Raw genomic sequence first — 17,538 nt, 5'->3', positions numbered from 1 at the left:
CTAGCTCCGGGTGTGCGTGTGTGCGGGGGGCGCGGGGTCTGCGCAGGAGCGCGCGCGAGGGGCGGGAAGGGAGGGAGTGAACGAGGGAGGGAGGGGACGAGGGAGGAGGGAGGGAGGGGGAGATTTTTTTATTATTAATCTGTTTTCCGGGCCTTTGTGGCTGCGGGGGGGGGAGGGAAGGCCCGGGGGTGAGGAGGTGGGCGGGAGGCAGTAGCGCTACGGCGGCGATAGCGGTGGCTGTTGTTGCCGCCGCTGCCGCCGCGAGGCGAAGGGACCGGCCCGTCGTCCCTTTAAACTAGCGAGAGCCGCAGGCCCGGCCGGGCCCTCCCTCCCTCCCTCTCGCTGCCTCCCCACCGGCGGAAGGGGCGCTTTGTGCGGGCCCCTCGGCCGCGCTTCCTCGGTGCCGGGGCTCCGGTGAGGGCGGGAGAGGCGCGAAGGGCGGGCGCGGAGCGGCCCCAGGCGCGGTGTCGGTGCCGGCCCTCCCGGCCGCCTCCAAGCGCCCTCGCCTCGGCTGAGGAGAGACGGGCAGAAAATGGCAAAGTCTGGAGGAGGAGGAGGAGGAGGCGGCGGTGGCGGCGGCAGCGGGGGACTGACTTGGGTGGTAAGTTGTGCGGCTGCATCTTGTTGTTCGTGGGTTTTGCTACTCGTGTTTTGTTATTATTACTGTTATTTCAGTTTGCGTCCCTTGCCTGTGTGGAAAGAGCGCGGGTTGGCTTTGAAAGGAGGGAAGAAGCTGAGGGAAGAAGCTGGGGGCTGGCGTGGAAAGCGAAGCGCTGTAGAGCCGCCGCTCTGTGGAGGGCTCCGGGATAGGAGGAGGAAGTCAGGGCTTGGAATTGATGCTACAGGAGGGGAGATTTTATCCCTGTGGGGGGCTTTTCGGGGTGCTGGGAGCCGTATGGAAGAGGTCACTCTCTGAGCAAACAGGTGGGAAGCTCCCTGGGGTAGCGGCTTGGTCATCAGGGCTGTCTTGAAGTCGCTGTCCTCCAAAGCGAGATACGATTTGTCTGTCTGTCGTCCCGCCAGAGTTGGGGGTATTGCCTCTTATTTCTAGAGCAAAGCCTTTGCAGGGTAGCTGAGGGTCTTTGTGTTGATCCCGTTTTCTTTTCCAACTGTGTGTGAAGACAATACCTGAAGTTCCCAAGTTTCAGAGACAGGAAGCAGGAGCTGTGTGCTTGCTGTTCCATCTTGGCATTCAACTTCATCATCCTCCAGAAGTTGTACTCTGTAACAGACCCAAGAAGGGGGTGTTTTACTGCCTTTCCTGGATTGGTCGGAAGTATTAAGATTAGAGAGGGTGTTGGTGATGGCTGACTCTAGAATTGGTGAATCCTTTTGAGCCTCCTTATAGTCCCTTAGGAGTGCTGGCTCCCAGTGCTGAGGTGCTCCCCTTGTCAGTAGTAAGAGCGGATGCTCTCAGGTTTTGGTGAGACCTGAGAGGAAGGAGGAGCAAAGGTGACCTGAAGGGGTCTGGTTCAGCCAATCGGTAACTCTCCTGCCTTTCTCTTGCTCAGCATAGAGGGGTAACTTCTTTAATGTTCAAGCAGAAGACACTAGATCTTGATGGCCAGGTATCTTTAATGAGACACATGTGCTTTACAGACGTGGGAACTTTTAACGAGTCTTGTTAAAGAGAATAACAGCAAACTTGTTCATGTGTTCCTCTACATCTTCGAGCTGTTGAAAATGAAGTATTATTGGAGTGAGCAAATCCTGTGTGTTCTGATGATGGTGGACTATTTCTATGGATCTAATTACTGCATTTTATGTTGGTAATTCTCTTTAATTTAAGAAACTGGCAGCATGGAAAGGTATATTAAAAACAAAAAGTTCAAGTTTCTGGGTGCGCCACTTGAAGTCACAGTTTAGCCATGGGAACATGTCTAAGTTGAGAAGCTGTTCTCCTTTCTTTTCACAATACTTTGCTGTCTTTATCAACTGTAATCTTTGGATGGCTCTTCAGAATTAAGATTTTACCATCTAGGTTTGACCAAGTAATTGAAAGTTTTACAGCTCATACAGAAAACTGCAGAATGAAGTGTGAAAATTACCGAATAGGCATTTTTATTGAAACATGTTCTTAAATGTAATGGGGTTGAAATTATGGTGAGTCAACAGTTTCCTACAACTGGAAATGATCAAACTTTTCATTCTCTAAAAGCAGTAAAAGTGTTTTTGTCAACTCAAGAGTAGTTGCAGGGAAATAATTGGATTTTAGTTGAAACTGTGTTCATTTATTTTTTCAGAAAACAGTGGGACATTCTTTCTTTCTCTCATGTGCATTTTATATGGTGAAGGTAGGATTTCTGAGCCAGCTCCTAAAACCAGACCTGTTCCATGTCAGCTGTAGAACACTGGCATGCAAAAGAGCAATATTGTTGTAGCACTGAATTGAATGGGGCCATGGCCTGTGTGCCAGGCTGAAAAAAACTTTGGTTTAGGTGGTGGTTCATTTGTAGATGATCATATGCTGTCCTTGAGGAGGGTGAGAGGGACAGATGTAGGGACAGAATAGTTTCAGCTGTCTGGCTTTAATCTGCTTGCCATATATCTGCTGGATCTGCAACCACTTGCAGTTCAATTGTAGGTCGTTTTGAAACCACCTTGATTTTTTTTTTTAGAATTCTTGCCAGTGTGTTGAAACCACCAGGATGCTTCTCTGTCTGAGTAATGTATTCTCTGTAGTTTGTGGTTTCTTAATAAGACCACGAGTTAAACAATTGAAGGGTAACAGAAGAAAGTCTGGCCCTAAAGATGAGGAATCATTCAAAACTTGGTGGGATGTTAATTTATGTTTCAAACTAGCAGTGCCTGTGTACATAACCTAGTTGCTCATATTTTAGTAAAGAGTTGCATGTGCAACTTCAGCTTTGGGTGTGATTCAAAGAGCGTGCTGGTAGGTAGGAAAGAATTACATGCAGTTGTGAAAAAGGAAAGATACTTCCTATAACAGAGAATTTACCCTAGAGTGAATTTCAAAATGAGACATCATACAAGCATCAGGTGATACCTAATTTTACTTTTAAAAGAAAGAAGAGTTGAATGTTTATGGAAACAAACAGCAAGTTATCTGTGTTTTCAGCTGTAACAGGACTTGAAGAAATATAACTAGTTAGGCACAATTACCAATGATGGGAACACATGAGAGTACAAAAACTGAACATGTGTACTGGGAAAATAATCTAGTGTTATTTAACTGGAGACAAACCAAGATAACCTCTGATTTATAAAACGTACTTTCTTGGTTTTCTAATAGCTTTTTTTTTACCTTGGTCTGGTTGATGATTTTCTGAAATCAACTTGCAGCTCTGCACTCTGATAGTTGGTAGAAGGTGGAGTTTTGACAGAGTGATATAAATTACTTTTGGTGGGTGATCTCCAAGAGTCACTCATAAAAGTGCTAAGTTGTATTAAGATAAAACTAACTCATAATAACTTAACTCTTAAGAGTTAACAAAGTGTGGATTTATAGCTAGGAGAGTTTTTATTTGTGAAACGTAATGGTGTTTCCTAGAGCTAGAAAAAATTACTGTGAACAAAAGAAATAATTCTTCAGCCTCTGTGTGTGTTTAGGAACTGCAGAAAATGAATTGTAATGGTGCAGTAATAGTACTTAATTTGTTTTTATAAATATGCCTTTTATAGTGAAGGTGAAGTCATTGTAAGAATACTTTGAAGTGCATTGGTTCTGATACAATGGTAATGCCCACAAAACTGAGTGTTTCAAACAAGCAACATTTAATCACTTAATTCTGTCAGTGTTTTCAAGACTTTCCTCAACCCTAAGAGCTATCTATATGAGCCTAATAAATGGAAGCTGAGAGTGCCGATAAAATTTTAGAACTTTGAACACTACTTCCACTTTCCTGTCCTTGTTGAAAGGGACAAGTTTTGATTCTAGGAAATGCTAACTTAAAGTAAATATATGCTGAGTGTTCATGTGACTTCTCTTTTAAAAAATATCATTAGTATCTACTCTTTAGATGGAGTGGAATGGAAATAACGTATATTATTAGTAGGTGGAAATATTGCCTATTTTTGGGTTATACTTCTTTGAATAAATACAGTAGCATAGTGGTAAGTGAAAAGAAGAAGCCTTTTTAATACTCTAAATTCAGATATAAGCATCTTTCAGAAGATTCAGAGTTTACCTTAAAAATAAGGTAATTTTAACTTAGTACTGTCATTTTTTTAAATATGAAGAGTGAATGTAATTGATAAGATAGTAGGCTCAATATATATTTTTTAAAAAGCACCAACAAATAAAGCCCACCCTAATCCTATTAAAGGTATCTTGTCTTTTATTGTTTCATTTGAAATCAAATACGTTTAACTTAATAAAGGGATGACTTTCAGTTTGATTTGGCTTTTAATACGTTCTGAGGGGGTTAAAACAAGTGCTCCTCTCAAATAATGTCCGATAACTTCTAGTGATGTGCCATAACTCACTGCTTATAGCTTCTACTCTGGGTGGTTTTTAGCTTTATGGGTAGGTTTTTTGCATCTGAAATCTGAAGTGGATCTCTGCTGCCCTGAGGATCTGCCCATCACTGCTACACCGATCTTAGACCGTTCCTCTGACTTGGAAGCAGGGGCTTTTGGATAGGAGCAAGAGTTCCCTTCTTCTGTCCATATAGTGCTTGGAGGGAGAGTGCTGGGCTGAGACAGCATACCCAGGAGTTGCGTTGTGTTACTGCTCTGCCACAGGTCTGTTTCTCTTAGCTATCAGGGTTCTGCCTGCCTCAAGTACAAGCAGTTGGCAGATATGGTCAGCAATATGAACAAATCCTAATGAAGTCTTCTTTTTTTGGAAATAAGCATACTGTCCTAGAGATGGACCAAGGGTAAATGGTCCTTTATCCTTTTTATTGCAGATCATTACTATGCTGTTCATTTCAAAGGAGGAGTAGGTGGCTGAAGTTCCTACTCCTGAGTCCTTTAGACCTCTTTAGTTGCCTCTCTAGATCCAGGTAGAGCTCAGAATTAGCCTTCTGTTCTTTCAATTTCTTTATCTGGATCAGGCCTTCTGTTTCTCTGCTGGCTGCAGCTGGGCTAGGACGCAGTTGTCACATATGTAACACTTGTTACATGTGCTGTTAGCTTGTCTTATCTTTGCTCTGCTATGCTGTGGTGTCTGCAGAGCAGGCAGGGCGTGGGGGAAAAGTCTTGTGTTGTTGCCAAGCCTTGTTTCAGTGCTCTTCTCTTTATATGAGTGTCCGTCTTTTGCTATTATGATGACCAGAGAACTGGAAGGTTTCTTGTCCTGTGTGTCCTTACTCTCCTTCCCCCTCTTTTTTTCACAGTTATACAATGAAAGGAAGGTCAGACCTGAAATACTTGCCCCAATGTATTGATATTAATATTTACTTTTGCTAAACAGAATGTGTTTTGTAGGCTTTGAGCTATATAGTTATATCCCACAGTTGAAGGGGAGCAGCATTCCCTCTTGTAGTATTTCTGATTCTGCTGCCCTTAAGGAAGCAGTGCTGTAAAGAGATGTCATGACTTCCCTGGGTCATGACATCTCTTTACAGCACCAGAGGGAAATGTTTGTGGCTCACTTGGGTGAGTCAGACACGATAGTTCTGAAGAGGGATTCCTGAGGCATTTTGGTTTGCCTGACAAAAAAAAAAAGTGGTTGCTTCCTATCCTTTACCCTCCACACACCATTCATGAAATACTTTTGTTGTCCAGTCTTCTCCTTGTCAGAGTGCTGAATAATGCAGGACCAGAGAAGTGGTAGAGGTGATATCAGGTGGAGGCTTGGTACTGGAACACGACTGGGGCCACGTCTTTGCCTGCAGCTGAGCCAGTCCCACAGCTCAGGATGTGCATCTGTACCCTTTGTATTCTGAGCTGGGAGGAAACCTCCTTCTGGCCTAGGTGAAAGAGTGATGGATGCACAGGAGTGGGGAGCTCAATTGTAACCAACTCTACGAAGGGATGTATATCCCAGGGTTTGGGGAGGAATCGATTTTAGAAGGTTTGTGGGCAATTACTTTAGGTGTTCAGGGAGGAAAGGTGTACGTTCGAGCACGTGCCCTCTGTTAATATTTGACCTGTGAGATTTGAGTGTGTGTGTACATTTAATTTCTAATATGCCTATGGCTGTATTGTGCTAGTAAGTAAGGAATTACTTTATTTGGACAGATAAAGTAACCTTTCCAAATAAAAGACATACAGCTAGTCTAAGATAGACACCTTATGTCTGAAAAAATTACTGATTAAATTTAGTTTTTCATTTGCATTGACTTGATTTTTCCAGAAGTAGGTTTTTACCTTGCATCTAAACTGTCTTGTGTGTCTATGTTCAAAGGCAGTCTGCAAATGCATGTTTATGTTTCAATTAATGAAAAGCAGCACATGTGATTCATAGCTGATGGATGGGAGCAATTCCATCCCTGGGAGTTAGTTTTTATATATGTATACATACATATATATATGTATGTATTATAGATTATATACAGAAGGCTTAAGAGTGAAAACTGTTACAGAAAACTTAATTCTCCTCATTTGAAACAGTAAATTTCTTGCAAGCCACCAGCAGTGAAAATACTGTTCTGCATTAAATAGGTGCTTTGTGAATGTTTTCAAAAGCAGATTGAGAAAAAGATACATAGTTCTATATGTGTATAACTGTGTGAAGACATCTCTCTTGAAAATTGCATGCTTGGAAGCACAGTGGTGTCTTTTTAAGTACTTGTACTGGGACACAGGTATTTTGGAAGAAGGTATTTTAAGGCTATTATTCCAGATTTAAAGTAAATTCTAAATCAAGGCATATAAAATGCTATTACATAACTTTGAAAATAAGTACTAAAATCTGAGCTATGTTTTAAGTTCTGGTGATAAAAACCAAGTGTCAAGATCAAACACCAAATATTTATTTGCGTTGCAAATATAGAAGAAAACTGTTTCTCATGAGTGAAGTGATAAACCAGCTCTTAGTAATTTTTATTCAAAAGTGTTTCCTAGCTGTATTCTTCAGGTATTTCAGTTATGAGTACTCAAAAATTTTTTGTGAAAAGCAGAAAAATATTCCTCCCCTCCTTGACAAGTGAGCATCAGATCTGCTATTTTTAAAATTTCACCATGATTGCAAATGCTTTTACTCTTATGAACTAAGTATTTTAAAGTTGTGTTTTGAAGTGAGTTAACTTATTCTATGATATCAGCTCATCTAGTTTCATTTAATAAAGCTATTTTAATATCCTGTCTGTGTCTCAATGCAATTCCAATTTGCATAGAAATACAGTTTGCCACTGAAAGTAAGCTACTTCTTCTATTTTTTTTTATTTTGTGAAAGTGATAAATCTGTGTATTTGTTACACTATGCACATATAGCAATTTTAGTGTTTTTTTCAGCAAGTAAGCAAAAAGGGTGTTAGCCAAGTTAGTGTAAAATCTACTTGACCTAGAACATGTTTGAAAGGTTCAGACCTAAACATCAGATCTATATTTTCCTTTGGACATAATTTAAAAAGCTACCTTAAAGGGGGAGAAAAAAAGGAAATATGTTAAAAAGGATTAAAATGCTTAATCTACCCTTTTTTTTTCCTGATTTGTGAAGTAGAATTGCAGTTGAGATATAAACAGTCCTCCTCTCATGGATACCGCATGTCTTGATTTTTTTTGCTCTTTCTTAGTGAATGAGAGGGCCCAGTTAGTCTTGGGTTTCCTGTTCCTTCTTCAGACATTGGAAACTTATGAGAAGAGCAAATGTATTAAAAACGGGGCAAATGTCTACCTTAGTGAGGTGCCAAGAGCTCACACCATCTTCCTCAATCTCTGAAGGAATCTTTAAGGGGAGAAAAGAAATAATATTTTCTTGTCATGACAAAATACAGGAGCTATAAGATAACAGTGGGAAGTTATTTTCCTATAAATCAAAAGAAGCTGAGATAAAGTAGAGGAAAACAATAATAATAATAATAATAATAAAAAAAAAGCTCTTGCAACCAGATAACTTGATATGTAATATTTCCACAAGAACAGTTAGAATTCTGGGTCATCCCCTAAGCAGGGCATCTTTACTTACAAGAAATGGACAGCGTGAGCTTCACTGGATATTTCCAGCTGTGTAATCCGCAGTAGCTCTAGGCTATTTGGAGTTTTTAGGGATGATAGTGTGGTAGTGTGTGAGCATTTCAGCCCTGTGTTTTATCCTCCAGTTGTGTGCCATGATATGAAGGTACAAGAATGGCAAGGTGTCTGGGGAAAAATAACTTTGTCCCAGTCCAGCTGATATAGAGAGTTCTGCTGCCTGAAGTCATCCAGGCTGTTATTCCATGCGTCAGCACCGAGCTTTTTGTTGGCTGAGGTAGTGTTTTTTGTCATACTCTGTTCAGTGATCCTAACTTATCCACCACTGTTGTGTTACAGCATCATCATGAAAACTTGGAGGTGTCATGTCACAATCTTGGAGTAAAAGGGAGGCAGACTGCTTGGGGGAGAGCAGTTATTCTTTTTTTGGTATTAAGTAGATCCAGAAAAGGGTTTTTCTTAAACTCTCAGATAGGAGACTGTACAAGCAGTGAGAAATTGGCTGGGAGCAGAGGAAGAAGTTCCTTACTGGTTTGATGGTGGAGACAGAGGCAGATTGTCCAGATGCTTGGGAGAAAAACCTACAGTTGTATCATGTTAACCTGCTCTTCCTGATATTAGTTAAGTCCTTCAGAATATGCCATGTAGACTTTCTTCTTTGCCAGCTGAGTGATAAACATGCATGTCAGGTAACAGAAAGGTGATGAAAATGCAAAACAACTTAAAAATTAATCTCAAAATATATTTGAAGTTATTTTATGAGTCTTTTATATGATATCTTTTATGGAGATCTTGATTCTTCTGCCTGCCAAGACACAATTCTTAAATAGCAAATTAAAGGGTAGAGTTTTGATGATCTTCAAGATTGTCAGCACTTTTAATGAACAATCCTGAAAGACTTTTCCTAATGACTTCTGTAGGAATGTTGTTGTGGGAGGATGAGTGGCTGAGGAAGAGAGGGGAGTTTTGGAACAGCATTAAGGGTTTATTGACTCATTGATGCATCTGTTTTCCTCCTTCTAAATTGCTGTCAATGTCTGGAAAACCAACCCTCTGTTCTTTTCTGTTGGAATTTACTACAGGAGTGAGACTAGAATTTGTAGTATATTTATGAGGCTTATAAAATGTTTCAAGGCTTGTAAAGTCTCCAGAGGAGGAGTAGATGTTGCATAGTAGGAGCTGAGCAATTAAACTCAAACAGCTTTTTTTTAAGGAACACTGGATTCATATTTATTTTAATGTAGCAGAAAAAAAAATTAGATTTTTAAACTACAGATGACCAGAAAATTTGGCTGTGTTACCATACCATACCAATTATAAAAAAGTAGTTTTTAGTGTGGACCAAATGTAATATGGGGTATGAATGTGTAGAGTTTGTTCAATGTTTGGAACAGATTTTTAAAAGGAATAAAGCTCATTAATTTTCATTTATGTGGTGCCTTGTTTTAAGTAAATATGTTGCTGTTGCTTTTCTGTGGAAGGTTTCAGAGAAGAGCCTTCTAATAGCTTCTACTGATCATATTGCACTCCTTTTTAGGGCACCTTGAGAATTAAAAGTTTGAAAAACCCATGTATCACAGTCAATGTGGTTTAGTATTTCAATGCAAAGTAGACAGGCAAATAACATAAAGCTGTGTTATTATAAACAAATTCTAATATGCTGATTCATGTTACATCTGTGAGAGTCTAAGAGTTTTCTTCTCTTGTTCAGCAGAGGATTGCTTCCCACTGATGAGTGTAGTTGGATAAGTAACCTCTGAATGATATTTGGGCTCTCCTCTATTACTAATGTAGTGTGAGTGGTAGTCCTGAACCTAACCAGAAACCTAACCAGGGTTGGGGTGCTCTGCCGAATGAAATCTTCATGTATGCCAGTTAACATGAGCTCAAAAACTACCCTGTTGGATTTGTTCTCTCCAGGTGCAGTCTTGCAGCATGAATGTCTTGAATGTTGCCTTAGTCCTGCCCAAAGTTTTTTCTAAAGTTTGTTTGTTAATAATGAAGATAGGTCAGCAGGGAAAAAATACCTTGTAGTATGGTATGGGTTCAAGCTGGCCATAGGACCCAGAGCATCTGAAAGAAAATATCACAGTGCTGATGTGATATTTGACACACAGCCTGTATGGGTTTCAAAGATTTTGTTTTTCAGGAAAAAAAAAAAATTATCAGGATATGGCAAATAATCTTTGCGCGTGGGTAATGGAAATGTGCTGGGATTCTGGAATATTTTCACAGTGCTCAAACTAGTCATGCGGTAAAGCCTTAGGAAAAGGTCAAGGATGTGGGAAACACAGAGTTATAAAGAGGTGCAGCCAGATACTGATAACCTGGAGTTCAGATTCAGAACCTCAAACTTTTTGATTTCTTGGCTAGTGGAGGGCTTGTGTGTGAGCTTGCTGGTGAAACAGTGGACCAAACAGATTTGGGGATTCTGTCATCAAACAGCTTCAGCCAGTGGTTCCAAAGACCACTGTTAGCAGAATCTGTAAGAAAACAGCCATAGGGTGTCTTAAAGTTTAACATTAATAAATTCCTTTTTGTGTTAGAGTGTTTTTCCCTTGTTTGTCTCTGAATTTTAGCTGGAAATAAGAGATTCTTAAAGATTAATTTGTTACCAGTTCATCCATGATGTACTTTTTGATACCGTGTGAGCAGTAAAATGTTTAGGTGTTGGAATAGAACTTGTCAGTGGATAGACAACTAAAAAATTTCAGACCCACAGAAAAATCTAGCAATAAAATTCAATTTAATTGTCATCATGCAAGGGCAGATGTTAGACACCTGCTTTTAAAGAACATAGTGAAGATCAGGATCTGAATGTATTGGAGGTTGTGTAGAAGCCTGTGCCAAGTGAAGCATGACTGTTGTTGTACTAACTTAATATGACTGAAAATGAATTCATATTTAAAACAATATACATCATTTTCTAGTCAGAAGTAATTTCAGTGAGCACAAAGGTGTTATTTGCACAAAGGTGTTATTCTTCAAAAAGAGTGGAGAAAGAAAATCTCTAAATTTTTATTTAAATCTTCTGTGCCTCTATGTTGTGTAGTAATAATCCTAAAATAAAAATGATGCTACTTTTATGGCCTTTAGGTATTTACTAGGAAGATGAAGCTCTGTAATTCCAAGGGTGTCATTCCATCATGCAGCTAAGCAATCTAGCAGTACCTGTTGAAAAGTGTGGGGTTTTTTTTAACCATATCCTCCTAGCTGTATGTTTCTGCTTTTTTTCCTTGCACCACTAACTTGTCTGATTCTCTAGCAAGCTTGTTCAGAAAAGTGAGCTAGTGGACAACTGGTTGCTTCTGGTTGAAGAATGGGGAGAAGCTCTGTTTGCTCCCTGAACCGGATTGTTGGGAGATGGATTTGATTCCACTGTCAGGAATGGAGGGGGGAAGAAAGAAGGAATTTTGCCCTTTGGGCAGCAATTAATAGTTTTGGGTTTCTCTTACAGGGAAATCTGACCATTCTGAAGCTATTCCATAACTGGATCATCATCACTAAACTATGTAATGTGGTGGTTTCAGAGTCCAGAGTGAAGTGTCAGAATCAGGGGATTAAAAAAAAAAAAAAATAGGAATTAAAATGAACAGATGGATTAGTCTCAGTGGTGAGACTAGTTCTGGGTGAATTTTCTGGAAATTATCAGCTTTGGGAAGGATGTGATAGAGAGATTTACTTCATGTCACTAATGGTATGCAACAGTCTATGGAAGTTTACTGTGGTAAAAGGGAGCTGTTACTTTTGTGTGTTTTCATCTTTGCAGGAAAGCCCAACCATTTGTTAAACACAGCAGGAGAGTGGTTTATTTTGAAACTCCCTCCAGTTTTGTTTGCATGGTGGGAGGTATTCTCAGCCAGAGTTTTCTCTGAGAAGATTGCAAAATGTTTAGGCAAAATTGTATCCCTTGTCAATTTTTCTAGGGCAAGAAGAAGCCATTATGGACCAATATGGCACACTACAGTCAGGTGAATGTTATATATAGAATTTCCTAATAATTATCATAAGGCACCTATACACTTTTTTTTTTGTATATATAGCATATCTCCCTCAGAAGAGGTAGTTTTGTTTTGAACTGTAATCTGTGGATTTCATTACTTAATTAACCTCCCAAGGTTTTACAGCTTAATTACACTCAAAATTTACTGTCTTGTCCCACTAAATGTGCTTATCCTACACTTTATTTAAGGAAATGTAGGACACATGGCATGTACTTCTCTAAATTGTTATGTCCCAGGGCTGCATTTGCCTGTTGAGGAGTATGTATCAGGAGTATTCATTATATGGAGTAGTTTCATGAGTTTAAGGCAGAAAAGACAAAGCCAAAGGGAAGGAAACTTCTTGTTCACCTACATATTCTCTTCTAGGCTCATTTATACTTTGCCAATGTAGAAAATGAGCCCTTTTCTTATCCCTTTTTATCTAATAGGGATAAAAAGGAATGGGCAGACTAAAGAAAAATGGTTTGTTAGTGTTGTTGTATGGTGATATTTTGCAGTGGAGGAGACTATGACAGTGACCAATACAAAATTAAGTTTGTGTAAGTGGAGGGAAACATTAATGTTAATATTTTTCAGGTTTTTCAACTTTCTGTGGTGTGAAATTAATCTACTTAAGTAAGAGTAAAGCCTTCACTTAAAGTAAGGAGTCAAAGCAAGGATGTATATTCCAGCTATGGCAAGGTTAAAACTGATGATGAAACCTACCTTCTTTGTTGTAGCTTTACATGTTATTGTGTCTTTAGTTAGGAATAGCTTTTCTCTGGTGCTGCCAAACTCTCTAGATCAAGTGTGTATTAAGATTTAGCTGTATTTAGTACAGCTGTTTGCAGCATAGGTAACCAAACTCAGCACGGTGGCTCAAAATGCAAAGAAAGATGACATGACCTGGTTTTCATTACAAAAAAGCAATAAAAATCTCTAACTTAATATGGATGTCATACATGCCTTGTTATACACAGAAATGTCAATGGGTGAGAGCACAACATGGGGGAAAAAAAAAGGGCAAAATGTGAAGAAGATACTGAAGCAGGATATAGGATATGTGAGTTCATGGGTTGAAGGTAGACAGTAAAAACCTTGTTGCCAAACTGTTGCCTATCATCGTCTGCTTGGGTTCTGGCTGTGGAGATCACCAAAGGAAAGAATGACTGCAGCTTTCACACAGTACTAGATAAATTCGTGGCAAAAACACCTTCAAAAGGGAAGCTCTGCAGACATTTCAATCATCCTGGGGAAAGAAGTTACCATGATAAGACCTGGTTGTGACAGCATGCACGATAGTCGTGATGTGGTAACTTGTGGCAATTGCTGTCACCTGAGAATTGGGGTTTTTCTATCCAGTTGTCACTATGCTGTGTTTAAGAGCATGTAGGAAGCTGGAACCATCAGAGGTCACTGTATAAAGTTTGACTGCCTGTCTTTGAAAGAGTATGAACAGTGCAATAGATTGTAGCTTTCCAAACTACTTAAGCATGGTTATCTTGCTGACTTACCCATATGTGTATATTTGTCATCAATCTGGAGGGTTAAAAAGTCCACAAGATTAGTAAGAATTTGTGAAGTCTTGAATGTCACAAGAGCATTGGGAAAGTCATACGCTGTGTCTAAAAACAATAATAAAAATAATAATTTAAAAAAATTGGCAGCATTTAAATTGCAAAGCAGACCTTGACCATTTGGTAACCTGTAAACAAACAAGTAAAAAGCAGTCTTACTGTGAAGCAGAAGACATAAGCCCTTTGTGACACTTGGTTAATTCTCTTTAGGGGTTTTCTCATGAAACAACAGCTGATGCTGTTTTGAGAAGTGTTATTGAAGCTTTAACAATATGAAGATCTTTCATAGAGGACAAAATACAAAAGGCATTCTTGAGACAGTTCCAAAATATACAGCAGAGATTGTCAGTTAAACAGCACTGTGCTTAAGTGCTTGCTCAGTTTAAAACAAACAAAAAAAAAGAAAGCCGGGGGAGGACTTCCCTGTTGCATTTATTTGTATTTTAAGTAGTAGAAATTCAGAAGTTGAAAACACTTAAATTTTATTTTTCTTTTTTATTAAGGAACACAGAATGTGAAGACTGTGGAGTATATTTGTGTCCTTAGATCTCTATCCTGTGTTTGGTGATTAAGGTTTTTTTTTCTTTGGAATGAGTTCTAAGTGTCACTTAACTCTAAAAATGTCCATTTGAGATGGAGATACAGATATTCAGAATTGGTTTTATGGGTACAGCACAGCCCAAAATGCTTGGCCTGGGAAACTGCAGTTCTGTGGACTTCAGATCCTTGCATACCTGCATAATTACATTCATTTGTAGAGTTGAATACTTTTGGGCTTTTGCTTTTATGCTTGAGTTTGAATAGTGTGTTAAATAAGTTCTGAATGTTTATAACACGAGGGGTTTTTGCATGCAGAATCTGTATAATTCTTGAAGTATTGTATGAATAAAATCATACATCATGAATAAAATCTGTCCTCTATGACAATGAAATGAACATTTAAGCTTGGCATACTTTTCTGATGTCTTAATAAAAACTATAGCATTAAAGTTCATTGAAGTTTTTTAAGACTACCTTTTTCCTTTTTTTTTTAAATCATTGAGCAGAAAGAAAATATGTTTTGCTGATCCTTTGTGTATTTTTCTCCTGTCCTGTTCCTATGAGTGTGTTATAAACAATAATGGACATAGGTGTCCTAGGGAGTACAGTAGCAGAGGATCCTTACTAGTGCTGTCCTACAACAAACCTCAAGTGTCCCCAAGAAGGGACACTTCTGCAGGGCCAGCTCTTTTTAGGCAGTAGCGTTTGTTTAGGTGTGACCTCCCTTGTCTGTCAATGTGACAGCAATTTGAAAGTAGCATCTCAACAGAAGATAGAGTTTAGATGCTCTACATTTATTATTGATAAATTGGAAAGTATAAACTAACTCCTCTAAGCTGTCAGTAAGACTTTCACTGGAAAGCAGAAATGCATTTCCTGGCATTGTGTTAACGGCCATAGCTTGTGGAAATCCCTTCCCAATATTCTATTCTGTAATAATTTTTCTGAATCTAGAGCTACTTGGTCACAATCAAATGGACTTTTGTTAATCTGACTCCTACTCTACTTGTCCCATAGCATTTTTGCTATTGGAGGTAGGAAAATTGGAGCCTAAATTTTTAGGCTAAGGTTTAAGTTCTCACTTTGTGTTCATGTGTTTGCCGAGTTGTGATGCATGGTTAGATCCCAGTCCTCACACTGGATGAGTAGAAGCATTTTGGAGAGCTGTCTCAGAACAGTCCTGAGAATATAGTACTGATATACATGTCAGCTGAAGAGCTATCATGGGGTAACTGCCTATCACAAACTTCCCTGACTGTACAAATTTCTTATGACCTAAGAATTGGGAGAAAACGGAACAGTTCTGTTTGAACAAGATTTTAATGGTCTTTCCACCTGGAATTCTTTTGCATTCTATATCAATTGCATCTCCTCTCTTACATTTTTTCCAACACTTATTTAATCTGAGAAATAGTATATTATTTCCCTGCTAGTCACTGGTCCCTTCAGAACAAATAAAACAGTGTTAACAGAGCTGTGGGACTAGTGAGTGAGCTAAGGGTAACTCCTATGAGATATGATGTCAAAGATGGTAATACAATAAAAATATTTATGTACATGTACAGTGAAACTCATTGGAAGCCTGGACATCATTCACAGAACTACTTCAATGGAAAAAAAATTATGTTGCAACTATTGGCAATGCTTCTGTAGTAACAATTCTTATTCCTCCTCTTCCATGTATCACTTTAATGCATCTGTTTGCGAAATTCTGTTCATTTCTGCTTGCTTAGTTGATCCACAGCTAATATTTTTAGAGTGATAGTGGCAGGGTTATCACAGTTTACAACCAAATAACTGTGAAAGCTAAATTAACTTGGATACCAAAGCTCTCTAATCGCCCATGTGATTTTGTAACTTCCCTGTTTGGCAGAAAATGAGACTCCAGAAGAATAGTTATGAGAGCTAGTGTTGTGGTTCCAACTCTGCTGTGTGTAATCCTGGTGCCAGATTGTGAGGTTCCCTGGGTTTTTTCCCCTTTTCCTCTGGATGCTGTCAGATACAGGAGTAGGTAATAGAGAATTTTTTTCTCATTTGGCATATTCAGGTTTACTTGTGGCCAAATAATTGGTTGTTGTCATCACTGTTGCAAACAATCTGCCTCTCTCAAAGTTCTGGAAGTGTGCTTCCTAGAATTTCCATAAATAAACTAGAAAAATGTGATCTCTAAATCTGGAGGAGAAAGGTAATTTCCCGTGTTAAGAATAGACATAAATGCTCTATTCTTGTGCTGGCTGGGCTGGGAGGGGGGAGGTGTAGAGGCATCAAAGCCTGAGTACTAGAAGCTGGAGAAGATAAATGAGATTAATATGTGGAGAGTTGTGTGCTGTAGGTTGGTGTTTGGCCTTTTTGATTCTGCTGGAGTTGGTTGTGTGAGTTCAGTATCCTTTGCCCCTTTTTCCTAAGGATTTATGTGCTTTCTTGCCCTTTGCTTTCAGTGCTATCTGAGGCAAACAAAAGCTAGATCGAGGGAGAAGTGATTGCACTTCCTTTTGGCCACAAAATTTGCAGGGTTTCTGGTTAATTGGAGTTTAGCCTGTATTTACTTTATATAGACACATACTGGAAACAGCTAAATGAGAGGGAGAAAATTTGCCTGAGTGGCAAGTGGGTTTTGCCCTCATTACTTGTCTGGTGATGGTTTCTCCCTGTCATCTAACACCTGCTTCAGAGTTGATAAAGCCTCTCTGAGAGAAGGAGGCAACTTCAGGTACTGGGTGGGTGGGGACAGAATTTCTTATATCTTCCTAAGCCAGGCAAATAAATCATGTGAGTTCAAGTTACATTTACTGGCATTTTTAAGATAATTCAGATAATTGCAATTTATAGATAGGAATGCATACCGTAAAACATCATTACTAGTCTCTTTCTATGCTTTTACTGTCTCAGAAGAGGAGTAGTCTTTACTTGGTTGTTCTGAGATTAACTTTTTTAATGTGGTTTTTATTCAATGGCAAGGAGGTATCTATCAGGATAAATTCCTGAAAGTGCACCAAATCTCTTTATCTCACCTCCCTCCCTATCCCAAAGTGGGTTAGTTTACCATAAAACTGTTCTTTAAGGTATTTTTCATAAAATCCAGACAGATTTGGCTTGAATTCTGTTTAAATTCCAACATTAGTTTATGTGATTCTCTCTTCTTACAGTCCTTGGCTTATTTAATAGAATCATGGAATGACCTGGGTTAGAAGGGACCTTAAAGATCATGGAGTTCCAACCCCCTTGCCATGGGCAGGGACACCTCCCACTAGACCAGGTCTCTCAAAGTTCCATCCAGCCTGGCCTTGAACATTCCCAGGGATGGAGCATCCACAGCTTTTCTGGGCAGCCTGTTCCAGTGCCTCACCAGCCTCACAGTAAAGAATGTCTTTCCAATATATAATCTAAACCTACTCTTC

At 39.3% G+C, this 17,538-nt stretch overlaps 1 protein-coding gene across 4 annotated transcripts in view; it reads left to right on the top strand.

The window, feature by feature from the left end:
* Positions 1-203: 203 nt before the first annotated feature.
* Positions 204-17,538, top strand: part of TOP2B (DNA topoisomerase II beta) — a 61,182-nt gene continuing 43,847 nt past the window's right edge. For 3 of the 4 annotated variants that reach the window (XM_059846419.1, XM_059846428.1, XM_059846410.1), the window contains exon 1: positions 204-601. In XM_059846419.1, coding sequence (XP_059702402.1) covers positions 533-601 — 69 coding nt within the window. In that variant the 5' untranslated portion in view covers positions 204-532. The remainder of the gene's footprint in view (positions 602-17,538) is intronic. The other variant, XM_059846434.1, reaches the window with a different exon arrangement.

Source organism: Haemorhous mexicanus, chromosome 1 (assembly GCF_027477595.1).
Source record: "Haemorhous mexicanus isolate bHaeMex1 chromosome 1, bHaeMex1.pri, whole genome shotgun sequence".
NCBI classification, from domain to species: Eukaryota; Metazoa; Chordata; class Aves; order Passeriformes; family Fringillidae; genus Haemorhous; species Haemorhous mexicanus.
This window is presented reverse-complemented; position numbering and strand designations above follow the sequence as displayed.